Source organism: Falco cherrug, chromosome 11 (assembly GCF_023634085.1).
Source record: "Falco cherrug isolate bFalChe1 chromosome 11, bFalChe1.pri, whole genome shotgun sequence".
NCBI lineage: Eukaryota > Metazoa > Chordata > Aves > Falconiformes > Falconidae > Falco > Falco cherrug.
The window spans coordinates 23,085,510-23,113,477 of NC_073707.1; the positions used below are offsets into that span (position 1 = coordinate 23,085,510).

At 38.2% G+C, this 27,968-nt stretch overlaps 2 protein-coding genes across 12 annotated transcripts in view; one reads left to right on the plus strand and one right to left on the minus strand.

The window, feature by feature from the left end:
* LOC102058086 (cytochrome P450 2J2-like) overlaps positions 1–12,221 on the plus strand; it is a 119,947-nt gene extending 107,726 nt beyond the window's left edge. The window contains exons 7-15 of one of the 2 annotated variants that reach the window (XM_027804308.2): positions 1,935–2,048; positions 3,100–3,262; positions 3,820–3,969; positions 5,344–5,504; positions 7,007–7,180; positions 7,409–7,550; positions 8,178–8,365; positions 9,180–9,321; positions 11,085–12,221. In XM_027804308.2, coding sequence (XP_027660109.1) covers positions 1,953–2,048; positions 3,100–3,262; positions 3,820–3,969; positions 5,344–5,504; positions 7,007–7,180; positions 7,409–7,550; positions 8,178–8,365; positions 9,180–9,321; positions 11,085–11,263 — 1,395 coding nt within the window. In that variant the 5' untranslated portion in view covers positions 1,935–1,952 and the 3' untranslated portion in view covers positions 11,264–12,221. Of the gene's footprint in view, positions 1–1,633; positions 2,049–3,099; positions 3,263–3,819; positions 3,970–5,343; positions 5,505–7,006; positions 7,181–7,408; positions 7,551–8,177; positions 8,366–9,179; positions 9,322–11,084 lie in introns of those variants that run through there. The other variant, XM_005438455.3, reaches the window with a different exon arrangement.
* Positions 12,222–12,361: 140 nt separating this feature from the next.
* CAPN10 (calpain 10) lies at positions 12,362–26,687 on the minus strand. Of its 10 annotated transcripts, none has more exons than XM_014279425.3 (15): positions 26,580–26,657; positions 26,253–26,332; positions 25,954–26,161; positions 24,988–25,119; positions 24,555–24,751; positions 23,042–23,259; positions 22,357–22,498; positions 20,729–20,895; positions 19,892–20,175; positions 19,185–19,387; positions 16,923–17,178; positions 15,792–15,881; positions 15,055–15,100; positions 13,208–13,233; positions 12,362–13,026 (listed from the first exon to the last, which is right to left on the minus strand). In XM_014279425.3, the coding sequence occupies exons 3-15, from the start codon at positions 26,095–26,097 to the stop codon at positions 12,949–12,951; spliced, it is 1,983 nt and encodes a 660-aa protein (XP_014134900.1). In that variant the 5' UTR covers positions 26,098–26,161; positions 26,253–26,332; positions 26,580–26,657; the 3' UTR covers positions 12,362–12,948. The 10 variants fall into 10 exon arrangements, with proteins under 10 accessions (XP_014134900.1, XP_005438513.2, XP_055579368.1 ...); XM_005438456.4 differs by having other exon boundaries at positions 15,682–15,881; XM_055723398.1 differs by lacking the exons at positions 12,362–13,026; positions 13,208–13,233 and adding an exon at positions 13,245–14,271.
* Between the last annotated feature and the right edge of the window lie 1,281 nt (positions 26,688–27,968).

Below are 27,968 nucleotides of genomic sequence, written 5' to 3' on the forward strand. Positions count from 1 at the left end.
TGCAGCCTTACTCAGCAGGACCCAGATTTACCCTGCAGAAGGGTCTAGGAGAGCAGACGAGGGGCAGAAGGATAGGGTCACTGCAAAAGGAGCAAGACCACTCAAGCGGGCTATACTGCAACAATCCCTCAGGCAACTTGTACAATCACATGGATTCTCTTTAGCTTCTCTACACACTTGAAGATATAAAATTAGCTGAGTTCTTGATTAAAGTGTTGAGATATAACATTAGCTTAGTTCTTGATCAAAGCAGCAAAAAATCCAATGTAATATATCAGCTAATAAAAAAACCCTATACACAGTAAGACTTCATACAGAGACCCACAGGGCACCAAATAATCAAGAGATAAGGAAAGCTGTTTTACAGTCACAGTATAAGGGATGTAAACTACTGTAGCTAAGGCTTACATTCAGCTAAAAGATGGTATTTGGGACCAAAGTCTGAAGCAGCATACACATTAATATGACTCAGCCTGGGAAGTCCCACACATTTGCGAGTCATACATCTTTCCTTTGCCTCCGAAATTCTGAAGATGATGGTTCCTGACAATTCACTTAGCAAACAGAGGCACCCTAAGTCATCTCCAGGTTTACTACTGCAACTTGCTTTTGGCACTTCTAAATCAGCAAGTTTTTCAGCCCCTAGGCAATGCACAAGCAAGGAGTAGAAGCAGCTTTGAGAGAAAACAGATTTTGCCATGCCAACAGGAACAGATAAAATGGGAGATGAGGTCTGAAATCCTATCCCAAATGAGTAATAATAAAAAAAATTAGCTGAAAGGAGACCAGAGAGATTTCTTAAATCCATCATCTTGTCCCAGAACACCAGAGTTCTGCCATTTCTGTTTGCTTTCCAGTGGTGGAGATTCCCAAAACTTTCAAAGCCACCTACTATAGTCCATAGATTATATCAAAGTCGGTGAATAACACGTAAGAAAGGTAAGCCTCTTCAGCTAAAATCTGCTACACGTTGGTACAAACTTCTCCTGGAAAGCTTATGGGGTCCACAAATCAATACAGATTAAAAATTTTGCTTGCCTTTTCAGTTTACTTGATCTTTTCCACAAATTAAATAGAACCTGTGCATTTTTTTCCACCTCCAAAATTTGCACCAGGAAATTTTAATCCTTACCATAAAAAAATAATTTTGAAAATGCCAATCCACTGGACAGAACAATAATCTCTTAATTGTTCCACATGACATCAGAACTTAATCTGGAATACGATGAAACAGAAAAGCAGATATTCTCCTAATACTTAAATTCCACTATTTTCCCCCCCTTAAAGACATTAATTTAGCTTTATGTTGCATTAATTAAATTATTTTTCATCTCAGAGACCATATCCTAACAGACAGGTATTGTGTAGATGTTTCTTCTATAAAAGAAAACCACATAATAATTGTAGTATATCAGAAAGGTGACAAGTAATGCACCCTTGGTATTTTAATGTTTAGCATAAACTGCATGAGGTGTTACCATTATGCAAGACACTTTATGTTGTTGGATAACTGTTCAATAATTAGCACGCGGACCCAGTATCAGTACTAAAAAGGAAACAAAATCCTAAGTGAAGAAAAGAGACAGATCACAATTACAAATCATAAAAAACAGTAGGTGTGGCTTGGCTATTTGCAGAGGATCACGTATTTCAGTTTTCTAAGGACTTCAGCTTGGGAAAACTGTAGATTGTCCGAGAGAGAGAGAGAGAGAGAGAGAGAGAGAGGGGGCTAAAGCAGACATATATTCTTTAGAAAGACTTTGATTTCAGCAGAAGCAAACTCATCTACACAACTCTATTTTCAGAGGAAGTCACATAAAAAAACTAAAAAAACAAAATAAAAAAACCAAACAGCTAGAAATTAAAATTTTGATAAGATGTTGGAGATGGCTGAGTTTTTTATAGCTCTAGTAGTATGTCTCCTGATTTTGCAGTTCCTAAAGCTGCAATGGATGCGTATGCAGTTTCCTCCAGGACCAGTTCCCCTCCCAATATTTGGAAATTTGTGGCTGTTGGACTTCAAACTTCGTCGAGAAACTCTCACTAAGGTATTTACTTATCTCTATGTATGAAAATCAGTTTGAATGTATTTTAACTTAAATTGCATAAGAGCAGTCTAAACTTGGATTTTGTTTTTTTTTTTAAACCTCAAGCTTGATTATCAGCCAATTTCAAAGAATCCAAGGGCCCTGCACTATTAAAAATATTTCTGAGTAATGAACACCTTAATTGCTTTACTACTTGTTATTTTCTTTCTCTTTCGGAGACAGTAACATCCATGCATATCATTATCACAAGCACTGTCAACAGCAGGCTATTCCATTGACACGTTGATTCTCTCTTTCTGTGTCGGTATCCAGCCCTGTAAGCCTCCTCTAGCAGAGTTTCCTTTGCCTGACACCAAAGTTACTGGAACACCTCCAGGAGATGAGTGGTCTGATCTCCTTTACAAGATCAAACATATACTCTAAGCTGACTCTCTTTTTCTTATTTGTACAGCGAAAAGATTTATTGTCTCCAATAAACAGACTATTACTAAAACAAATCAAGAAAATTTGACTGCTGTTACGTTCACAGCATGATTCCTTTATAAATCAATTAAAACTTCTGAAAAAGTAAGGAAGTTGCTTCCAGCTATTTTAAGGAAAATCACAAGCATGATCTGGGGAAAGACAATAAAGGAAAAAATATCACATGGAAGGTATAAGAAAGAGTACAAAAACATTACTTTGCTGTCATCAGAAGTTAGAGGCAAGAAGATACAATAGTTCTGGTTAATAAAATAAATAGAAAAGTTCTGGGATTTTGACTGTATTCATTTGTTCTTTGATTCTGAGCTGACAGAGAAGATCTGTTTCTCTTTCTGTGGAATTTTCAGAGGTGGTCTTCTGCAAGATGTCCTTAGTATCTATTCCATAAAGTACAATTATCTCTGTTCCCAAAGCACATTACAACAGAAGACTGAATTTTTCTGAAACCCGTAATTCAATTCAATGTTGGCAGACAAGTTTGGTTAAAACTACAGAAAACTCTTAAATTAATATAAGTGTATGCATTCCCTGGTTTATATTTATTAATTTACTGTTATTAATTCTTCAGTTAACCAAAATCTATGGAAACATCTACACATTGTGGATGGGACAGACACCCATGGTTGTACTGAATGGATACAGAGCAGTAAAAGATGGCATTGTCACCCATTCAGAAGAAGTTTCTGGAAGACCTCTCACCCCATTCTACAGGGACATGATGGGTGAGAAAGGTACAAGATGTTACACAATACTGAAATATGAATGAGATTTAAAGAAGAAAGATGCCTTCATATATATATATATATACACACACACACGAGTTACTGCTATGCAAGTGCATACACTGGGCTTACATAGTGAAAAGGTTCCATGCAGAGCTAGTGTATTAAGAAAAAGAAAAAACAAAAATTTCTCCTTTGATAAAGCATACTACTGACTTGTTGTTGTTGTTCCAAATAGCTTCAGAGGAATATTTGCCTACAGGAGTTGGCTTTCAGTTGTATCACTTCTAAAACAGAAGACTGTTCAAGCAGAAGACATCTATAGACAAAGCTGTTCTGTCCTTACCAAAACCCACTACCACTCACTTCCCAGGGTCACATTTAAAAGCAGCTATATAGCTGGGAGTCATAAAAAACAAAGTTAGCGACCAAAAGTCAGCATGTGCAACCAGCATGCACAGTATCTTCTTTGCTAGTGAAATACAACCTAACTGAAATCAAATTCTTCCTCCTGCAGTGAAAAGACTTCCCTTCCCAGCAATGAAATAAATGTTTGTGTTCTTCAGGTATTTTTCTGACTAGCGGGCACACCTGGAAGCAACAGAGACGCTTTGGCATGACAATTATAAGAAGCCTGGCGCTTGGTAAGAACAATTTGGAAAATCAAATTCAAACAGAGGCCTGTCACCTTGTGGACATCTTTGCAAACATTAAAGGTAAATACACTGGAAGAATAACACTTAGAACATTTTCTGAAATATAGTAGATTAGGGGAGTAAAATTTCACAGTAAGTTTTTATAAGTAATAGGTATTTTTTGTATTAGTAGGACTTTTACTGGCTTGTTAACTGCATTCTTCACAAAAAATGTTTTGTCTGCACAGTGGGCAATATAAAATCGGTTTTTTGAAACAAGGATAGTTTAAAAATGCTTATTATCAACAGTCTTGAGGACAGCTGGTAACAATTTTTATAGTCAAGAAGCACAGAAAACCCTATGTTCTCCATAAAATACACAATTTGTGACCTGCTACAAGTCATTCTAGGACAGCAGGCCTTTAGGGGTTTGGCAGAGAAAGAACCCCAACACAAGGAATGTATAATTCAGTTGTCCAACAAGATTTCTTTTTGAGGTTTGGATGAAATAGAAACCAACAGAGTTTTAGCAAAATGCCAAGACAAAGCAATCAAATATAAATATTCTGAACAGCCAAATCCCTCACCCACATAGTGTTCCATACTGATGTGAAAACACAGAGAAGCTGCCTAAGGTCTCTCCAACTCTCCTTGCACTAGACACAGCAAAATGGCCCATCTCACTTCTGAGAGCAACACGTTCACAGACCTTTAAAACGTAAGAGATGAACAAACCATCAACTCTGTCCCTGTACAGTCCAAATCTTTACCTTCCATGCAATCCTTCCTCAATGTAAAACTCAATAAATATATTTACTCTTTCCAAGAAGGACTACAAGCATTGGACTGATATCAGAGATGCATAATCCACCATTCTCCATTGTAATACAATTCAAAGTTTGTCCTTGTCATTGAAACATACTTAATTTTTTCTAGATTTAACCTTTTTTTAATGGGAGACATTTTCTATCCTATGATACAAGTTTTGCCTTTTCAGTTTGTGTGGAAAAAAATTATAGGTGGATCGTTAAGCTGTACATGAAAACCAAAAGGAAACAAGTCATTTCAACACTACTAATAAATTAAAACTTTTAAACTGTTAGAGGAAATTTCCCCCCACCCCCCTTTTTTAGTGGTGTTGTTTGGGTTTTAATTGCCAAACTTAAATATCTGCCTCCAGGTCAGAAGGTATATGTTCTAATTAATTGCTTGTGTTTCCACACAAGCCAGATGACAAGTCAAAGAGGGGAAAAGAGGCCCAATGTTTGTCTTCTCAAAACCAATAATCGCTGTATTTTACAAGAGTAAAAAGCAGACCGAAAATAAAGATTCCCAGCACTTACAATCCACGTGTGAAACTTATCTAAAAGTAGTCTGATGTAATATTGTTTCTACCATCATGTTTTCTCACTGTAGTCTATTCAGAAATACTCACGGTACCTCCTATACTCACAGGCAAACCTTTCGATCCCCACACTTTCGTTGTCCGTGCTATTGCAAATATAATTTGTGCTGTTGTTTTTGGTCATCGCTTCTCCAGTGAGGATGAATCTTTCAGCAAGCTTATCAAAGCTATTTATTTTGTGATCTACTTTCAAGCTACTATCTGGGGCAGGGTAAGAATCTGATTTTCTTGTTCTTATTCCTTGAAGTGCATTTGCACTTCACAAGTCAAAACAAATTAAGTGTCAGTGACAATTCTTCCCAAACATTTCCATACCATTGTTCTGCAAGCTATCGTGCAGTAATAAATTAATACATGCCTTGCATATGTCATTACTGCTTTATATTCCTTCTATATGTTAGTAAATTATGTGTCCTAAAATTTAAATTATAGATCATCACTGGTTTTCACAGATTTCCAAAACATATAATGAATTTTGAAGGAGTAATCATTTGCAGAGTACAGCATATATAAGATTCTTAAAATTAAAGCAACTTTTAAAATTTAATTTTCATTTAGTCTTAAGAATACAGAAGCGCTGTTACTAAGAATTAAGCCTTCAAAGTTCTATTATTTTGAGAAGAGATCTTGCTTCTCATATAATTCATATTACCACCAAGACCGGAGTTATTCTGAGCTTCCTATAAGATACAAGTGACAATTTCATCACACCAAGAAGAATATTTTTAAGTTCTTGAAAGCCTCGCTGTTGCTTGTATTGTGCAGATTTTGGCACACTGGCATTCTATAACACTGTCAGGTTCTCCAACTCTTTCATACAGAGATGCCTTAAAAAACCAAATCTGAGTAAAAATCAAGGTTGAGGAAATCTGCTTGTGAGCCAGATTCAGCCCTCAGTTACTCCAATTCACCCATTTTCAAAAGCCCCTGTTGCATTATTAGGTATGCATCCAAAAAGTGAAATATAATCATTGTCCTGCTCTCTTGTGACCTGATAACCACTATTACGTTGACATTTTGGTCAGCTGATGAAGATGGAGAAAGAAGTCCACACTAGCCAACAGATTCCTAATCACAGGCCACAAATAAAACAAAGGCTTTGCCAGTAGTCCTAGAGACTGAAGTCCATTCACAAAAACACACACAAAAAGAAATGAAAATAATTCTCTTTCCTCTCAAGAAACATACTTGTCAGTTTATCCTGGAGCAAAGCCTTCTAAGACTGAGAGGTCAACTCAGCTTCTATACCTTTTCAGTCTTCAACCTATCTATCAAGGATAGAAAGTGTGGTTCTTGAATATTGACAACTGACTAACAGCTCATTAACAAATATCAGACAGGTTTTCCTCAATGCCAGTTCACTTAGAGGGCAATGAAAAGCTTTCGCAATTACTCTTAGAAATGTAGAATAATTTACATTAGAAGGAACCTCTGCATGTCAGCTAATCTAACTCTGTGCTCAAAGCAGGTCTAATTAGATCAGGTTGTTTAGTGACTTGTCTGGTCATGTCTTGAAGTCTCCAAGGATGGAGATTTCACACAGACTCTCCCAAAACCTGTTCCCACTACTATTTCATCTCCAACTTGTGTCTATTGCCTCTTATCCTAATTAGGAGTGCATGTGTTGCAGTGACTTCACAGAGTTATCAGGAAATCAGAATTGGGTTCTCAATTTAGAAGAGCTTGTTTCCTCCTTTTTGTTTAAAATCACAGATGTACGATGCTTTCCCATGGCTTATGCACCGCCTCCCAGGACCTCATCAGAAAGTGTTTGTATACAATGACTTCATGCACAATTTAGTTATGAAGGAGGTCCAGACTCATGAGAGACAGAATGCAGGTGATCCACAGGATCTCATTGACTTCTACCTAGCTCAAATAACAAAAGTAAGTATCTGTTTTATCACACTATCCCCTCCTTGGCCTCAACGCCTACTACAAATACTCGCTGTTCAAGTAACTGCTACGGAATTTTTATATGCATACTTTATTTGTTTAGCACTGACAATTTTTGTTTTGGTGGGCTGCTCAACGTTTCCAATGACAATTTCTATGTGACCAATGAAATGTTTGAAATTATCCACTTCATAGTCTCCTTGTGAATATACCCTACAGACCAAAGATGACCCTACTTCCACGTTTAATAAAGACAACATGGTTCAGACAGTGGTTGATCTTCTGCTGGGAGGGACAGAAACAACAAGCACCACCCTTCTCTGGGCACTGCTCTACATGATACAATACCCAGAAATCCAAGGTGAGCAAAAGCATTATCAGAGAAAGCTGCATCCAACATTACATCATAATGAACATCATTAAAATGTAAGTATTAGCTCAATCACTTGCAACGCATCAAAATAACCCTTAACAATGTATATGAATGGTGGTACATCAACAATTGAGAAGCAGAAAATGGAAGTTTAATAAATGAAACAAATGTGCTTTCCCCCCCCAGTTCACCAACAAGCAACTCTAGCAGAAATCAGAAGTAGCCACTGTTCAATCTCACTAGAAGGGGATGGGCAAAGACAGAACAACATGCTAAAGATATTCCTAACCTTCAAAGTGGAAAAGCTTTAAAAAGATACCTGGTCTGATGTGCATTTATAAACATCATAGAAATTACACCTGTAATTTCAAATTTTAATCCTTTTTTGTGAAACGTAAAATTGTATCATCCTCATCACCAAGCAGGATGTGTCTTAAATGAGAGATCACCTTGTGCTTTGGGAGATATGCACTTTCTTGAGCAACTGAAACCAACACAGCAGTGAAACCACATGCCAATGCATTTCATAGCAACAACATTTCCCCCCCCACACACTCCTGGACATACTGCTAGAAAAAAGGGGGGGAAAGTTAAAATATTTTCATTTCTCTGCAGAAAACGTTCAAAGAGAGATAGAGGCTGTTCTGGAACCCTCCCACCTCATCAGCTATGAAGACCGTAAAAAACTGCCATATACAAATGCCGTGATTCATGAGGCTTTGCGGCACAGCAACGTTACTTCTGTTGGGGTCCCTCGACTATGTGTGAGGAATACAACTTTGCTGGGGTTTCACATTAAAAAGGTACAGAATATACCTCTGTGTTTCTTAAAGCTTTGAGAGCTATTAATATTTAATATTTATATGACATTAGCTTATACAATTCCTAACTTTGCACAGAGAGCATGTGGTAGCATGTCACAGACATGAAAGCTCAGTGCTCTGAACCAGGGCTAAGTCTACATTAGCAGATGCAAAAGAAAGCTTGGGAAAAGGCTAACAGCACAAGTAGCAAACATAAGGAAAACTGAAGTCTTTCTTCCCACTAAGGGAATATGGATGATGTCAGGGCATCAAAGCAGAACATGTGTTAAGGAATGACGAAGAAATTATTTTATTAAATGTCAAGCCAGCTAACTTTCACACATAAGACAGCAGCCTGGAGCAACCTATAGTCATCCCTGACAAAACACACACACACACAGCTCAGTACAGCGAGAGATCTGACAGTCACGTTGGCATGACATAAAACGTCCCAAATATATTAAGCATAAAATTGATGTGATAGAATTGTAAGATTCAGTGAAGAGTGAAAAAAAAAAAAAAAAAGGTGTTATGATTAGCCTATCAAGTACAGAAAACAATCCAAGCTGCACTTTAGCTTAGACACGAAGACACTTCAGTAGTCCTGACAGAAGATAACTTAGACAAAGGCAAACATGTAGTAAGTTATGACAAACAGAGGATATTAGGGTTTATTATGCCTAGATGTGCACAGGAATAGACTGAGTTGAATCCAAAAACTGGGCTGCAGGCATAGGATGGCACATAATCTACCAGAGAAGGAAAGTCCAAAAAAGAATCAATCATACATGGAAAATATAATCTCTTCTTACAGGGCACACTTGTATTGCCAAATCTGCACTCTGTTGTGTACGACTCTGAGCACTGGGCAACCCCCTGGAAGTTCAACCCAAATCATTTCCTTGATTTGGATGGCAACTTTGTGAACAAAGAGGCATTCTTACCTTTCTCAGCAGGTAATGCCCTGTCACTTGAATATTCCTGCTCACTGTGTCTTGCAGCAAGACCAAAAATACTATTTCTCAATTCTAAAATTTTAAAAACATACTTTTATAAAAACATACTTAACACAAAGATTTAAAGTCAGATGTTCTACTGTAAGAGCCACAAATACTGTCTTCCATTTTTTATTTTTCATATATTCAAACAGAGGACGAGTACGGCTAAAAGACATAATGCTATCTCCTTGGTATACATATGGTTCCTGCTCTAAAGGTATCTGGGCTCCTTAGTCCCCAATATATTAAATTCCGCTAATGTACTGATTAATTTATTCTCACCTTACAAACAAAAATCCAAAACCAAAAGCGATATGACTTGTCAAAATGTACAGAGAAAATTCGTGATAAAGCAGGAAACTAAACCTCAGTCTCCCGAATCCTACAGTAATAGTCTAGCACCAGGCTCTCTTATATCTCCAGAAAAATAGTAAAATCCAGTCTTTTCAGTAGAATATTACTGGGCAACTAAAAGAAATTATGAACTTTTCAACAGTATATTATGAGGTACAACTCACCTAATTTACAATGCAAAATTCAACAATTCAAAGACATGGGGAAGGGAAAAAAGAAAAAAAAAAAGCATGAAAAGCAGTGCAAATCATAACACTGAGAGCTTCTCGACTACTAGCTTCTCCAATAAACAGATTATGAAGAAAAGCAGCACAAAACAGGAAGCTGGCATTATTTACTGAAAATTAAAATATAAAAATTAAGCAATAAAACCACTGGGAAACAGCTGAGGCTTTTTGATCATACTGTGACAGATTATACTATTATATATTTGTTGTAGATAAAAAGCAAATAGTATACTAAGTAATGTACAAAGTAGTCAGGATAAACATAGTAAATCCAGATTTTAAAACCATTTGCCCAAATTGTAAATCCTAAAATCATATTTGCAAAACAGATATTTAGCATCTTACTACTTTTACTCACCAAATGTCTGCTAGTTTACATGAATCAAGACAACTGATTTAGGCTACCACTTCAACCCAGGCATAGGAAGTTGGGTTTTTTTAACTTGCTTTGGTTGTTTTTCTGTTTATATAATCCGAGTGTTTATATATCCTGAATATATATCCTTTAAGTCTGGAATACATAGATATCCTGAAATATACTGTGGAAACAATATGCCAAAATGAGTCACTGAGTCTATATATCACTGCACACGCCTATGTTTCATTCCCTTAGCTTACATACCTGCTCCTGGACAGCGTTAGAGATAGTGAGCTACAAGGGCCCAATACAGCCTTCTTAATTTCTGTTGAGAAAGCCTGTTTATGTCCTCCTACTTCACTTCAGAATTGCATCCTGCATTGCTCCAGTCCTCCCCTCCTCAACAACCAGAAATAAGACTCTGAAGTACATGAAGCCTTTTAAAATCTGGCTTAACTGAGAAGCAATTCATGGTTCTCACAGAACAAAAAGCAAAAATGGAAAGGGAGAATCACATACATCCTCCAGGGATGGGGTTAGTGTGCATTGCGGCGGGACCCAACCAAAAACCCAGACCAAACATTTAATAGGCATGTACAATTTCTCAAATAATTGTTTCCCCCCACCTCCAGAGAAATCTTCTGTCCTTAGGGAAATAGGGAAGGAAACAGGAAATAATTAACTTTCCATAAATTCTGTTAAGAAACTCAGTAGAATTTTGTTTGAAGTTCTTTTTCAGAATTTAACTTTATACAACTAACTTTTTCCCCCTTTTTCTGCAGGACACCGTGTATGTTTGGGGGAACAGATGGCACGAGTTGAACTGTTCATCTTTTTTACCAACCTCCTTCGGGCGTTCACATTTCAGCTGCCTGAGGGAGTAAAGGAAATCAATTCGGAATACATTTTGGGTGCAATACTGCAGCCACATCCATATAAGCTCTGTGCTATTCCACGCTAGTCTGCAATATGTTACATTGCAGAGGTACTTCAACCAGTCAATAATTGCAGTTACTTTAAAAACATATATCAATTGTATTCAAATGTGGGTCGCTCAGTATAGCAAATTAATACAAAATGTTTTTATTTAGGAGGTCTGACCTCATATAGCTGAACTGTTTGAAACTGAAGTGTACTTGCCAAAGCTCACATAATCGCATCTTAGGCATAAACAAATACATTACCAAAAAAACATCTTTTCACACTTACAGTAGCAATGAATTATATGTAGGATTTTAGAGAAGTGATCTGTATCAAGCAGTTTCCTGCATAGTGCTCAGTCAGGTGTCACACTCTTAAAATGGCACAACTGTTCTGATGCAGCAGGGATGCCTGAATGAAAAAAAAATAAATACTCTTCAATATGCTGTTACTCCTCTGTGTTCACAGAAGGTCTTTGCTTACATCCTTTTGCAGAAGGTAACAGAGTATACACAGTTAGTGTTGACTCCTTTTCCTTTCACAGTCCCGTAAAGCACTACATATTGTAGTATAAAATTCACACACACAAATGATTGCAGAATGGGGCTTGTTATAATCATAGCCCATTTAGAAATCCTTACACCTTTTTCCTTTACCTCCTCAGCATCCAATTCCTATTTTATCACAACTCTCAGATCCAGGTGCTTTCATGAACGTTTCCTTCTTCTGTTTAGAAACACTACTATATCATCCAATAATCTTCTATCTGAAGGGAAAGGAAAAACCCTTCAAATAAATGAAAATGCCAACATTTGTTAAAGCAGGCACAGTAGAGATTTATTACTCATGGTGTTTTCTTTTGCTGTCTCATTATTTCACAACAGACGTGGAAAGTTTTGACCACTAGAAATTCAGCTGCAAGCATCCTAGATGCTTTCAAAGTTCAACAGAAGCAAGCATAAATTATGGTAGGAAGTAGTTAAAAGTAGAATATTACATATTTCTCAGACATAAAAGTAACGGAAGACTTGATTCTCCTCTCAAATATTTCCAATTACTCCCTTCCGCTTGGTAAAAGCCCCAGGGCTCTAACACACTGTAAAGTTTGCTACTGCAGAACAAATGCAGACTTGACATCGACAGTTTTCTCCTTTTTAATAAAAGACATTTTAAAACTTTCAACATTACCCCATTTTTATTGAGGAAAATACAACATCTAAAAAAATCCTCCTTGAATTAGAAACACTTTCAAACATAAATTAAGTAAAATCTCTTAACCTTTGTATTTCTTACTGTGAGGGCAGATCTTGCATAAAACACATTCTTACAGATCTACAAAACCAGTCTAACATGATAGTTCATTAACAAAATTTTTCAAGTCTTATCTTTTTCCTCTGTGGTGTTTATTTAAGAAAAACTCAACAAAAAAAAGAATCTTCCTTTTCAATCCACCATTTGCATGCTTCAATAAAAAGCCCACGATAAAGTGCTCAGCAGCATGACTGGCAGTGTAGGATTCAAGCTTGGACTTTCCCTACTCCAGTGTATTTTGATGGTTCTTGAGGTATGTCCTACCTGGAAAAAAGACCACAGTTTCTTTCCTCTAGGTTTACCCCTTTGGTCTCCTGAAGTTATTCTGTAAGCTTGATTATTATTTTTTTCCCCAAAATATTATTTCATTTTGCATGTATGTTTTCTCGTTTTCCTCCAAAACTGTAGTTTGGGTTAAAACATGCACATATTCTTCATCTGTATTTTTGAAGAACTGAGGTACGTTATGATTTGCTGTACACAATGCTGGTTCTAAAAAACATGGGAAGAACAAGTATTCAGAGTGTATATGATTAAGGAGGTATTTTTACAAAGTTGACATCGTAGGCCTGAAAGTTGGTACCAGTGAAAAACAGCTGGGCTAGGATATCTTCTTGTTATTCCATTCAAAACTGAAAACAGCAAGACGATAAGTGTGAGAATTCCAAATTACCTTTTCATAACAGTTGTAAATGAAATCTGTAAGAAAATGAACAATGAAGAAAATAAGCTATTTCATGAGTTACCTTTTTTGTCAAGAGAAGAAATTCATATGAAGTAAATCAGACAGAAGAAAGATTTTAAAATTAAGGAAAAACTGCAAGCTTTTCCTGTGAAACATCTTAAAAAAAACCCTTAAACCTCAAAATCCCATCACTCCAGTAATTAGAAAACACACAAACTTTTAGAAAAACACAGTGACATCCAGCTCTGCTTCAATGCACCCCTTAGAAATCAGTAGCCCAACTTCTCAGTAAGGCAGACTGCCGAGATCCTTCAGAGGTTAAAGCCCGGAAAGCACTGAATGATTTAAAGTCCAGTCTTTAGAAAAGCCTATGCTGCTGAAGATTAGATTCAGAAATTAATTTGTGTCACTGATAAGAAGCTGCCATTTCCAAATGCTTCAAGTTTTCAAATCCTAAAGAATCTAAACTGTTTGTTCCCTTGATGTCAGGGTGCACTCTTTGCCCAAGTTCAACCGTTTTCATGGAATAATATAAGAAACATTACCTTTGAATATATTCTTTCTGTAATAACAGCCTTGCAATGTTTTGATTCCAAAGCAACAGCAATAAAGGACTTCATTACATACTCCAGCTCCCAAATATTAAAATAACAAGCACCATGAGGAAAGTGCATACAGGTCTTCACCCATTTTTGTGAAGCACACAAAATCCACGCTGTTTGTGTGGGTTTAAGGACAAAATGTAATCCTTGGTCACCATGACCCAGATTAAGAAAATTAGTAAACCAGCTCTAATATTCAGTGAAGAGTTTTTCCCTATGATTTTTGTTTTGTTAAAACCTCAAAGAGAAAGAGTCAAGTATCTAGATGGTCTTGTTCTCACCTAATAAGCAGAGTATTATCAAGGGCATGCTTTGATCCACCAACCAAATCGGGTATCTTTAAACAAGTGTTAAAATAATACAATCAAATTTCTCCTCTTAGGAAATATACCATTAAGTATCAGGTAGTGCACACTCACATCCAATCCTTCAACATTACATGCACATCTACTGAAGTAAAACACAATACCAAAATATTGAATAGGTGACGTTAACTTGATCAGAATGGCTCACACACCAAGGAGGATTATAATGGTAGGATGCTACATGGGCTGGTTGTAAGGAAACAAATACAAATCTAAACTCTAGAGTGGTGAAAGCTAACTTTTGGATGGCCTGTTTGCTTTTCTTCTCTTTTTCCTGTGTCTCCTTAAGTCTTTACATTATAACATTATTAGAATTTCTAAATTGCAAGGCACGTGATTTCAAATTAATATCAAAGCATTAATATCAAATCTGGATATCAAATCAGTATCAGAGGGAGGAAGGCTACAATGCATTTGTGTTTAATGGAAAAGATGAAAGACGGGTCAAGAAAAAAAAGGAAAAGAACAGTAACAGCAAGCCAGTCTACTGGCGGCAGTGCTGAATAATAATGCTAGATTAAGAGAACAGGGAGGTGGAGATTTCCAAGGTAGAAGCAGAGGAGAAAATTTTAAAAGTAATGGATCTAGGTTAACGCTGGACTTGATCTTAAAGGTATTTTCCAACCTAAGCCATTCTATGATTCTAAATGTAATTAAAGCTAGAAAATCTAACAAGAATGAATAAATCAAAATACATCCAAATGCATAAAATGAACTGCTTTACTGATTATCAGTTTGCAGCAAGTAAATGGGAACATTCAAAGTCCAGTCCACTAGTGTGTGGGTTTCAATATTAGTTAATATATATGCCTTGATGATGCCTCTGCAACACCTTTAGAACAACTGAAATTGAAAATGCGTCACTTACTTCCTGTAATACTTGTCCAAGTGTCTCCCGGCTGTGAATGCGCTTCCTGTTGAAAACCCAAACCACACTTATTTCGGCACTAAGCACTGGGGATCTTGTAAATTACAATCATTTATCCCACTTCAAAACCACTGTTATGCTAGGCTTTGTTCCACATTCTTTCCCTTATGGAATCTTGATGTAATTTTATGGCATCTTACTGCAGTCTTATGGAATCTACAAACTCTGATTCAGATCTTTCATTTTTCACCTCAGGAGGAGCTATGTGGAATAAGGCCTGTGACTCACTGCATTTTCTCAAGAACAAGCACATTTATTAAAAAGCTTAGTAAAATTTCAGCATAAATCCCAACATCCAGATATAGCTGGTAATCAGTTGCTTTAGTGCCATCTTCTCCAGCACTAGACATGTTATTCAGCAACTGATGCAAGAAGGTTAAGAAATACTTTTTTAGTCATTCTTTCAACATTAAGCAGTATGCAGTGCTTGCAAACATAACAGCAATAAAAGACTTAAAGATTTTCTATCGAAAGTGAGAACATGTTACTCAGTTATTGTTTCCAAACATCCTGTAATACATGCACTAAAAACAATAGAAATGCAAACAGAAGACAGCATATTTTCACCTGTCTATTTTGGTTGCTATGATCACTGTAAAACTGCCTTCTGTATTGGGCAAATAGGTAGAAGGTATAACGACATAACTTCCTGCAGGAAGCCTGCAAAGCTGGCTTACTTCCTGTGAATAGCAGTGAGGTACACAGCTAACCAGTGGCTCCAAGTGTAGAAAAGAGGAAATATGTGGTTTCCAGCTGCTGTTAGGCACCTGCAAAAAAGAATGAAAACATGGCTATCTTTTCCTATATTTCAGGCCTCACAATATTAAATTCTTAGTAAACCATATTATGGTACGTTCCGTATTTATTCCACTCCCAATACTCCCTTTTCTGTACAGAGCTGTAGAAGAGAGGGATGGGAAGGCTTCCAGAGAACCCACATGGCAGTATTAAGCACAGACAAACCATTCCTAGCATGTTGGTAGACAATTTATACAACCCACCACTCACACAGCTCAAAAGCTTTTTCTATTGTCCAACATTACTCTTGCTTGCTGCAGCCTAATGCACTTTTCACCTCACGGACACGGTGAACAGACTGTCCTTCCTCTTTCTAGTGGCCCTTCCTGTACTAAAAATTAGTATTAGACTTCTCAGTCTCCTATAGGCATGAAAAATGCCAACCTTTCTTCACATGTTGTACATTTGAAGCTATATTAATCATTCCTGATGTTCAACTCTGTTGAAGCACGTTTTCTGAAAATAAAGCCAGCTTTCCCTACGAAACAGCTACCTAACCAGAAGCTTCCCATCCTACATTTATGCAGCTGATCACTGGCACATACATGTAGAACCTGTATTTGTCCATTCCAAATCATATCTTGTTTCAAATCAACACAATTCAACACATCAGTCATTCGATCTCTAATCTTGTCTGCAGATCCAACATCACTTGCCAATGGACAAATAAATAATTACTAGAGATGAAGAAAGCAAGTTTTCATGGTGAATTACTAAAAACTCTGGTCCTCAATCACTCAGATGCTGAGATTTTTTGCAAATCCTCAAAAGTGTTCACAATTTCTAAAACTAATTCAGAACAGTGAAAGGATTCAGCAGAACCAGTTACCTGCTTACTATGCTATGTATTATGGAGGTACTTTTATCTCTCACAGGCATTACTTCATAGGATGAGCCTGCATTTCTCCTGGTGGCAGCAAGTCCCTCGCCAAGTACCAGGAGCACTGAACTAACTGATGGGCTTACCTTCACCCCGGGGGGCAAATGAGCAAACTGACCATTAGTCTCACCTGGAAAATATGGAAACCTATTGGCCGACACTTGCTATCTTGGCAGTGCTGACGGAGGGTAACTTTCACACTGCTTTTTCCTGGTGCTGCAGGAATGGAGAGGGGAAAGCAGGGATTGATATGGAAGGAGGGGAAGTTCCTGCTACCTCCAGCACTTTGCCCATTTTTCCAGCATCCATGCAGCTGCACTGTCTCCCATTCACCTTCTGGGAGCTCTTCACTGAGGGCAGCATCTGTGGGTGGTGGCTTTAGTTCACTATACAACGTAACAGAGGAAAGAAAATAAAATGTGTAGAACTTGTATGATTTCACAAAATCTAGAACACCAACGCACAAAACCAAACCTGTATTACATAAACACACACGAATACAATTCCTCCAAATTTTCAGCAGAGAAAAAGAACTGTACAACTCTAAGTCCTTACATAATTCACAGAATTCTGCAGGAACACTGTACATATACAAACCATGCACTAAAACCAGGTAAGATTTTTTGTACATTCATGAAGTAATGCAGTTTACATATTTTTTCCTCAATGCCCTGGTGCTATTTGTCCTACCTGAAAGCAGTATAACTGACAGTGTCTTCTGGAGTACCCATGAGCACCTCTGTAAGTCCAAAACATACGCTACATTCTTTTTTATATTCACTATGTCTTTAATCAGGAAAAACTACCGTTCTACCTGCTGTCTTGATGCTTGTTAACCCTATTTTGATCCCAGCCCAGCACTGGCTTTTCACAGCCATATGAACAATTTAGTATTATTATCAGTTGTGCAACATTTGAAACCGCATTTCAGCATAACTTGAAACCTATCATCTGTTCTTATTTCCAATTTTCCAGCTGAGAATGCATAACAGCTATTATGATATTCTGTGATTGTCCACTCCAGACACACATCCATCCAGGCTGGCACCTCTGTTTCAGTCTGAGGCAAGAAATATACAACCTGCACCCATACAGCAAAATTAGGGTCATAGTTTTGCAGACCTTTATTCAGTCTAAAACTTGATGCCACTTTGCTTCCAAATTCCGCAGAGTAAATGATTAATGCACACTCTGGCTCTGTAGTGTGATTTTCCAGCTTCTTTCCAAGGAAATACGAGTTGATAGTGTACTACCAGAATATAACAAAAATTTGAACAGCTTTTAAACACCTTGCCAACAGTTTGTTTTGCTTCTGTGTACAACAGCTTGCGCCAGGTAAGCTAGACAACCTCAGATTTTTTCAGGAAGAAGGTACAACTTTGCTGACTCCACACACCTGTCAGACACATCATTGTGTCTTCTTAAGTATTTATTTCAAGGCTATGGTCACCAACACAGAACTCCTCACAAATAATTGACTAAAGTATTGAGATAGCTATGTAGTTTGCTACAGTTAAAAAAATTAAAAGTTACAGACTGGACCGATATTGCTGATATTTTCTGTTGGATAAGCAAGCATTGTTAAACAGAAAGAAAAGATTGTTCCAAGTCTGTTACAGAAGTCTATTTTGTGTCACAGGTTATGAGGAAATATCAGCTAGAACACAACACACAGTTATCCTTCCAAGAATTTTATCATAATGCTGGTAAACTTCTTGAGGCCTCCACAGTTAAGTTCAGCTGTATTGTCAGTGTTGAATGCTTTAATTAAAAAACAATTCTTCGTTCATCTAAAGACTACAGCATAAATGTCAGTGCTATTTTCCACACTTGTCCTAAAAAGATGAGCACTGTGAGCATTATCTCATCTGAGTCCACTGTTGACATTTCATTTGCATTTGAAGCTGTATTGCTCGCTAATAATGTAATCTGTCAGGCAATCCGTTATTATTTTCCAGCATAAATAATATACAGCTTTCCTTTTCTGTTGCTGATTACAATAACAACAGCTGTTTTTAACTTCTGTGGTACATCTTCATTTTTTCCATACATTAAGAAAGAATTTCTACATATTGAGGAACATGTTCTGCAGAAACCTATTCAGTTCTTTTACAAAATATGCACATTCTCAACCCTGGGCTGCAGTTTAGGGTCAAAAATGCTACTCATGTGATTACTTCCAACTGATATTTTAACAAGAGGTAGTAGCAGCTTCATGAAAAAGACAAGAAGATAGAACACTACTTATATGAATTCAAAGACAAAACAACCTTGTTACTTAATACTCTGCGCAACGCTTCAAAACATTTTGAACACTTACACTTAGTGCTATACTTCATACATTTATTTATGTCAATGACTGTAACAAATTTTTGTTTTGTTTTAAACCTACCTGAGAGAGATCCTTCCCGTTGAAAATACACGAAGCAAGAAATTCCCTACTGCATCTTTCAGAAAAGTGCTGGGAACAACAAGATAAAACCCAGGCGAAAGGTCACAGCACACATGCACTTCTCTGTCATAGGAATGGCAGACGGTACCTACAACTGGAGGAGCAGAGAGTGTCTTTGGAAGGTTAAATCGTTTCTTCTCCACCTAGAATAGACGCATAATGATGTATGGTGTTTTAGGAAAAATGAAGAGTTTTTAATGAAACTAAAAATGATCAAATATTGTTTAAAACATTTTAAAACATGCATACATTTACAAAAGGAAACAAGTAAGGATGAGAATATCAGCAGATACGCTGAACATCAAAAAGGTGTAGAAAGAGTTAATATTCAGAAGTAAATTCAGGAACAATCATCAAATAATCAGCCTGAAATGTCATGCACTAATTTGGAACAGTCCCAGAATTTCTGCTACTTGGCACTCAGTAAGAAGAGAGTACCAGTCCACTGACAGTTTGTACAGGCAGTAACTGCACTGTGAGATAAACAGTATCATTCTAATGTAAATCAGAGATGGAAAATGTGTGAATAGCTGATTCTATTTCATTTCATATAACCACGCTGTAGAAAATGAATGATTTTACTCAGATGTTTCAGTACCACTTTAAGATTTCCATTTGCAAAAAGAAAAATGTCACTCCCATATTACCTTCCAGACATGCAATCCCACAGCCTGATAATTCTTCCCCTGTATGCCTTCAGTCAAAGATAGATTTTCCTCTGCTAAGTGAGTCACATTTTTAATTCTTCCGGCCCAGTCAGCACTGTATTTCCTATGTTTCTGCAGCAGAGCAATGCACACCTCACTCTTTTCACAGACTCTCAGCCAGAATTTAGGGTTGGTAGGAAAGCTGCTGTTGTTACGGCAGCCACCTGCTGACTGGCCTCTCACCCAGGATCCAAAAAGATTCTGTGAGTGGTACAGCACTTTCTCTAGCAAAATAAGAAAAACATGGTGTGGATTTCAGACACCAGAGGCTACTTGATTTTATACAACACATATACGGCAGAGATTCCCCAGCCCAAGAAAACATGCTGTCATAGCCCCGGCACCTTCTCCAAGCAGATATATATGACTCAGATTTCGAGATGGATAAGAATTAATGTCACAACTGGTAATGGCAGATTGGTGACATGATTTTTAAAATAAACTGTTTCTAGAAATCTGAAATGTATCTCCCATTAAAAAAAAACAACCAACAGGCTGTCCAGAACAACAGACTTCTAAATAGATAACATTAATCTCTCAAGAAACTAGCAAGTAACTAGATTCCAGAGAAATATCAAAGACCTGTCTAAAGATCTTAAATTGCCTCTTGTCCCTCTATTCATCCCAGTAGAGACAGAAAAGGCCTATGCATCTAAAGGAGTGGGAAAGACTGAGAAAGAGGAATTATGGTCTAGTTGCATCTGTTTGCAATTCGAATCGGTCTTTCCCATTAACATAACATTATTTGCATGAGAAAGATGTTTTCTCATACCACACCTGTATAGAGGCTCTGAAGCTGTCCTTCCTCATTGACTGGAAAGCCCATGGTAATCTCATCAAATTCCCTGAAAAATTCTTCTTCATCAACCCAGAATTCTCCCTCTTGGATCTGCGAGAGCAGTTCTGAGGCAACTACCGGATCTAGCTGGCTCCATCCTTGACCACTGCACATAAGACAAAATTTAACGTTTAGTTCTTTGCCCAATAAAGTTTCAGTACAATATTCTATCAAATACCCTGTGGAGCAGGACAGTAGGAAGAGGTTTCTTCATTTTGTCAGATACTTGCACTGAACATTTCTGGATACACGTGAGAGGGATAACAGAAAGTATGAATCCCAATGTAACAAAAACCTAGAAACAACCTAACAGAGTTGGATACAGCAACCTACTTCTAGGTGCAATAGCTACTTTGTACACTCAAAAGTGTGAGAGCAAAATAAGGATTTTAACAGTTGTTAAAAATAGTGACAAGAAAGTAAAACAAGCTGCACAGTGACTGTTCTGAAAGAATTTTAACAGTGCACAGTGAATGTCAAAAACTACTGTCTGTATGAAGCAGCTAGTTATCCCCATGAATCTGCTGGCTAAGTCATGATAAACCAAGAATTTAAACACCTCATTATTTGGGGCCCATTAAAACCTAGTACTTTCAAGGTTTTTGATTGTTGCACTACCAACAGTTCTGCACTTGAACAAAATTGGGCTCTAAGGCCACCCAATGAAATGCTATCCTCTTGCAACTACACAGCAACTTACTGTTTGGCAAAGAAACTACAAGAGACCAAGCGTATAACCAAAAAATATCAAGTCTCAATTAATGTGTCTTTTTAACTCCGGGGAAAAAAGCCCCTATTTCTCAAAATGTTTATTGAGAATCAAATTGTTACCATATTTTAATGCTGAAAGCTTGCTCCTTGGGTCAAGAATGGCATGTTCTTCCATACAGTCAAAATATGCTAACAGTTTTCAAAATAAGCTAGGAGGATCTGCCCTTTCATTCCCGTTACTTTGCTATATGAACTGCTACATATTTCTGTGTTTCCCTTAAAATAGATCTCTCCTTTATACCTACTTTGCATCTACTCAATTCAGCTTGTCCTACTCAAATTAATCTACAGAAATGAAAGCACACAAGCAAAAACCATATGCATCCTTCTTTCTGCTATATTTTGCTTTATACGTACTCCTTTGTTGTCTTCTACAACCGAGACAAAATCAAATGAGAAGAGTCAAGTAAAGCTGACTAATTATAAATCACAAACATCTTATGAGCAGACACTTACTTAGATCAATTGCAGAACAAAAAAGCACCACAAAAATCAGAGATAGAAAATAAACCAGTATCTGAAGTTTATCTCTATGGAAAGATATGATGCTTTGATAAACAAACAAAAAAAATCATTATTAAAAAAAATATACATTACCAGAACTAGTAGATCAAAATTACTAGCCTTAGAAGCTATGAGCTGTGTTAACTACTGAACTCCCTAAAGGACGCCGTACACACTGAAGTCTCTCCTCTGCTATAATCTATTAGCAATATTTGCCTACGCAATACATAGATATGCTTCGTGCTTCAGGACTTTCACAAATGATTTTCCAGATGAAAACAAACCTACTCACCCTTCACACCAGGGACCTCTCCAGCACCGCCTCCCCCAAGGATTTCGTATTCGTAGCAAGCAGATTTCCTTGCCTGACACTGCAGACAAATCCAACATGTCTATCACAATAAAGGCATGAAATTCTCCTAGTTCACTTGCACCTGAATAGCAGAAATAATAAAAAAAAAGCATTTGAAAGCAAACAACAGAACCTGCTCTATATTTGACAACAAATGACATTAAGCTTTCCTGTGAAATAAGGCAATTTTGAAAGGAAATTGTTTTTAAATCAGTATAAAATCAGCAAAAAAAACAACTCAAGTAGTTAGTTTTTGTTGTGACTATATAGAAATGAAAAATCTGAAGTGTATTAACTCACTGCTTGATCTCAAACATCTACAAATTCCTGGTGCTGAAATTCATTGGGGTTTTTAAGGCTGCTTTTTAGGTCCTTTTTTAGAGGGTGGTGCATTTTTTTTGTGAACTGACCATATTAACATCTAATATAAAAGCACTCCTGCAAAGCACCCTCCATCCTGAACTCAATAACATCCCTTAAATCTGTATTTATCCAAGGTTATATCAAATCACACCACGAAACTCATACAGTACTAGAAGCACTATGTATTCTCTGGCTGCCTTGTGCTCTGAACCCTGTTAAATAGAGACATTTACTTTAAAAATGTCTGCACCTTTACTGTTACCTTGTCTAGAATTGAGGACTGAGCAGCTTATTACACACCGTTCCTTCAGATTCATTAATCTTCTGAACACCGCTCTCTCCAAAACCATGCCAGTCTTCTCTTTCTCCACATTTCTTCCAGGGCCTTTCAGAGTCCATCTTTCAGCAATTCCTCCAGTCAGATCAACCAAAGCATCTGCCACCTGTCCTGCCCACAACTGTTCGTAAGATCCATGCACTCTGTAAAAAAAAAACAAGCAAAAGTTTCTACAAACAGAAGACCTAAAGAACCATGTTTCTTATGTACTTTTAAGCCCACTCTATACCACAACCATGACTGTGTCTTACCTCATATCCCCAAGTAAGCAGGAGAAAGCATATATTATTTTATTTATATAAAATACAACATCTAAAGAGTGTGTAAACCATTAGACATTCCACTGTTTGATGGGAAGTTTATTACAATTCATTCCATCCTACACGGAAACCGCTCTAGTCTGGTACAGTCATTTGTACCTTATTATCCATGCACTACATCTTTTGTGATATACTAACTGCATTCTGTATAAATAAATAACCTTTATTCCTCTTCAATTATTCTTTGTTCACTCTGCACAAACAATCAGAGTAGCACTTTCTTCAACAATTTAGAGTAAATCATGAGACTACCTGATGCAGCAGATGCAAAAGAAATCAAGACTATACTAGAATGATAAGATAGAACAATAAGGTCTCTACAGAAAACAGGCAAAGAAAATTACATTTCAAACCTACAGAGAAGCTTTAACATGCCTTTGCTGCTCCACAACTTCTGCTGAATCTATCTACAGTTGAATAAATTACTTCATACTTGAAGTCTTTTTCTGCCCTCTGCTGGCAACCACACAAATCTTCCATCGAAGTTCTTTTGGACATCTGATGTCTCTCTTACCAGTGCACTTTGTCTCCAAATTGTTTTGTCCATCTGGACAGCACTTTGATGGATGTGTCATAAAGCATAAAATAGCTGCATTTTCAAACATTAACAATACGCTTGTTTCTTCACAAAATAATAAACTATCAAATTAAGTAAAAGAGCAGTGAAGCTCATGCAATCAGAGCCTCAACTAGCATAAACTTACATAAAGTTTTGCTTTCCATGAAAATACTTGCATGCTTTCTGCTCTTCATTGAGCCCTCAGCTTCCCTCAAATGCTGTACTAGTAAAATATTTCCCTTTAATAAATCAGGTAACCAACAGATAGCGACTTAATGAACATAATTTGAATCCTGATAATTCATTGCAGCCCTTACTTTACATCATAATTCTCCTCCTAAGACTACCTTACCTCATATGCAACTAGAAACACACCTTACAGATCTACGGTTTAAAGAGAGACCTCTGCACAAGCCAGTATGGGAAAGCTAGCAGCCACTGTACTTTATATTGAATAAATATACAGATCTATGCCCAAAGCAGTCAGATAAACTAAGTACAAAGAAGGTGTACAAGTATTGTACCTCCCTTTACTTCTTCAATAACAGTGTTCACATACTTTGCATAAGCTTTTTCCAGTAGTGGAAGCCAAAACAAATCCTCTGTCTGACACTGGGAAAAGCAGAGTTTACCACCAAGGCAAGGTAAACGATCATCAATGGTCACTTCCACCCAGTGTCCAAACTGCCAGACTCGACAAGTGAAACAGCCTTGATAAGACTCATCTGTCCAGCTGGGCTGACCTGGAGGGATTACCTAGATGGCAAAAGCCAAAATCAAGACAAATAATGAAAACTTTTTTGTAAACAAAACCAGTTTAAAATATGCTGAATATCAACCATTTGCAATAACCACAGGAAAAAATATCACAATAAAATCAGTAAAACTAAGCACAACAAAACTGATACTCATATGGAGGCTTGGGATTGAAGAACAATACACAAGTGTAAATTAGGTGAAGAAAACTTCTGAAACATGAAACTTCTCTATACCTTATTCAGTAAATATTTACTCTTCTGCAAAGCTACACAGGCACACAGGAACCAACAGTCTCCCAGAATTCCTTGTTTCACTTGCACATCCTGCAGATTGTTTGAAAATAACCGAGGAGTAGAACAAATGTCCTAAAATTAAAAGAGAATGAGTTAAAGCCAAAGCCTGCATGACATTCTAAGGAAGTCTGTATTTCAGGGAATAGGAGGGCTCCAGAGACCTCTCGTATAAAAGGGGAATTTTTACCTTGAGTATTTCCTTTTCAGACACAGCCTAAGAAAGCAGTAACAAATTACTGCCTTGTGACTATTTTACAGGTTCTTTATGTGAGGTAAATCTAGTTCCCACACGAATTTTAGTACACAAGTGTCACCATCAGGTGCAACCTTAGCAGAGGTACCAATAAGTAAAAGACAAGGTAATTCATCAGCTCCTTGCTAGACATATGATCCACTGTGATAGACCTGATGCCATTCACATTGAATTCCACATCCCAAGTTACAAAAATCTCCAATTAGTATAAGAGAAAACCTTTCCAAGGGCAAATAAAAATAGATGACTTCTAGCAAAAAAGTAATTTCAAAAGCAAATACCTGAACACTTAATTGGATTGGAAAGCGAGCTTTTAAAATGGTTTGTTCTCTCACCTGTAAACACTGCTAAAGATGGAAATTAACTTATCAGCCCTCAATAGTGATCAAGGTGTAAGGTACCAAAGCAGAAAGTTGCACACTGGGCCCCGTGAAGTCATTTGTTTGCCAATTCTATCTGCTAACCAGCAGCTCTATCACTGTTCTACAGCCATCCCCAGAAGCAGGGGAGAAAAACAATACCACTAAAGACAACATGCTTTTTTTTCTCCATTACGTTTGTAAAGCCTTTTTTTTTTTTTTCCCCGTTTTCCTTCCAAGCAAAGGCAGTCCAGTTCTGCTAAAATCACAAGTCTTTTATACCTTAAAACTCACCTTAGGTCTCAACCAAGATATCTCGCCTCTGAATTGGGCAAGCGGGGTGCAATAATCAAAAAATATAGAGGTATCACTGGCTGGAAACGTGGGGTCTGTGTAAAGGTCTCTTTTCACAATTAATTGCTTTTTCTCTCCCAGCATTTTCAACACAATCCCAAGCAGCTTTACCAGTTATTTCCACGACTTTATATTGCCAAGTACCAACCTACAAGATAAGTGTGTGTTACTTGTACTGCCATTGTAACTGAGAAGCAAATAAGCAAGGCAGATTTATTCAGGAATAGAAAGCCTCTCACTCTTTACATGGAGCACCCCGAACCACGCCATTGCTGGCTTCTTTCAGCACCTGACACCACCCTAGAGGTTCCCTGCTCTCCTGGAAAAGAGAAAGGGGGGAGGGGGTGTCAGAGGAGACCTACACCCAGGAGCCCACTCAGACCCCTCCCCACAAGGCCCTCTCCACCACCACCCCCTTCCCTCACAACCAGCCCCGGCAAGGCCTCTCCACATACACACCACCTCCTCACCACCACCACCCCACGCAGACACTCTTCACCACAACAGGCCTCGACCAGCTAAGCCCCACAAACGTCCTCCCCACGACCCTCCCGCCACCTCCTCACCGCGGGGCCCGCCGCGCCGCCATGCCGGGGGCGGCCGTTACCGCGGCAACGCCGGGCACTCTCGCCACCCCTCAGCCGCCCGTCCGGAGCTAACGGACTGCGCCGCCGGCCAATGAAGAGGCGGCAGACGGGCACGTGGCGCACGCACCACCAATCACAGCGCTGCCGCCCGCGGGTAAGGACGGGGCAGGTCCCAGCGTACCCCGCGGCGGCGGGCGGGGGTTAAGAGCGCCTCAGCAGCTCGGGGGCCGGCGAGAGGAAACTGTATTTTCACGAAGGTTATGAGGGAGAAAGTGACAGAAATCGTTGACCCTCACAAAGTGGTTTCTCAAGAGAATGGCAGAGATACGTTTTCAGAGAGTTTATCACTAAATAATTGCCCGAGGGCTAAACTGAAAAAGGAAATACACTGCTTCTCATACTCTGATCATACTACAGACTAGTGAAGTAGCAAAGAAAAAATCCATTAAAAAATACCGACTTGCTGTAAACAGACAGCAGTGACAACAGCAATAAATGCAGGAACACAAAGCCCCTTGCAGGCCACCCTTCAGTAAACCAGCACCAGTCCCAAGGCCTTGGCGGCTGGGCATGGCCTACATGGGCCTTTTCTGTCCCTGTTTCTCCTGAAGTTCAAAGCGTGGTCAAATAAGCAGGCTGCTGAGCCAGCAGGACAGGGCATGATGTTTACCAAAAAGCTGTTTTTCACACGTAATAACAGGTTTCAGTCTAAGGGTTATGCCACCTGGCCCTTGGGTAGAGAGGTTGTCTTAATGACAGAGATCCACAGAAAACATGGGTCTGATTTGTTTCTATCAGAAATCCTCCCCTCAAACCTCTGACTCGGCAGAATGGAAATACTCGCAGGTGACTGCAGTACCTGTCCAACCACCGCCTCATCCAGGAACATCCTATGCCCCTTGTACAGGCACAAGGCTTCTCCCCTACATACAGCAAACTGAATCAACAAGCAAGGCACTTCACGTTTGAGTCTTGACCCTTTCAGGAGCAAAGGAAACATTGCTGCCAGTAAGAAGAAGGACCCCTCTTGTCTACGGCTCATGCAAGAGAGCCACAGCTGCACAGGCTGCAAGTGAGCCGACACAAGAGAGGTCTGTTGGGGGAGGGAAAAGAGGGGTGGAAAAAAGGCCTCTGTCTCAGGAACAGTGAGGCTCTCATCTGTGTGTGATTTCACCCTTGCTGCTTTCTTTAGGAAATGGCGATCACAGATCACAACTGCATAAATTCTATTAAAGGACAGATTCCAGAAAACAGGATTAATGTTGAGCTCTAACTGTGAATATAGCATATCTGACCTGGAACAGTGAACTAGTTAAACACAACAGTATTTATGATGTTACTAGAAGAAAGAAAGAGATGGCTGTTACC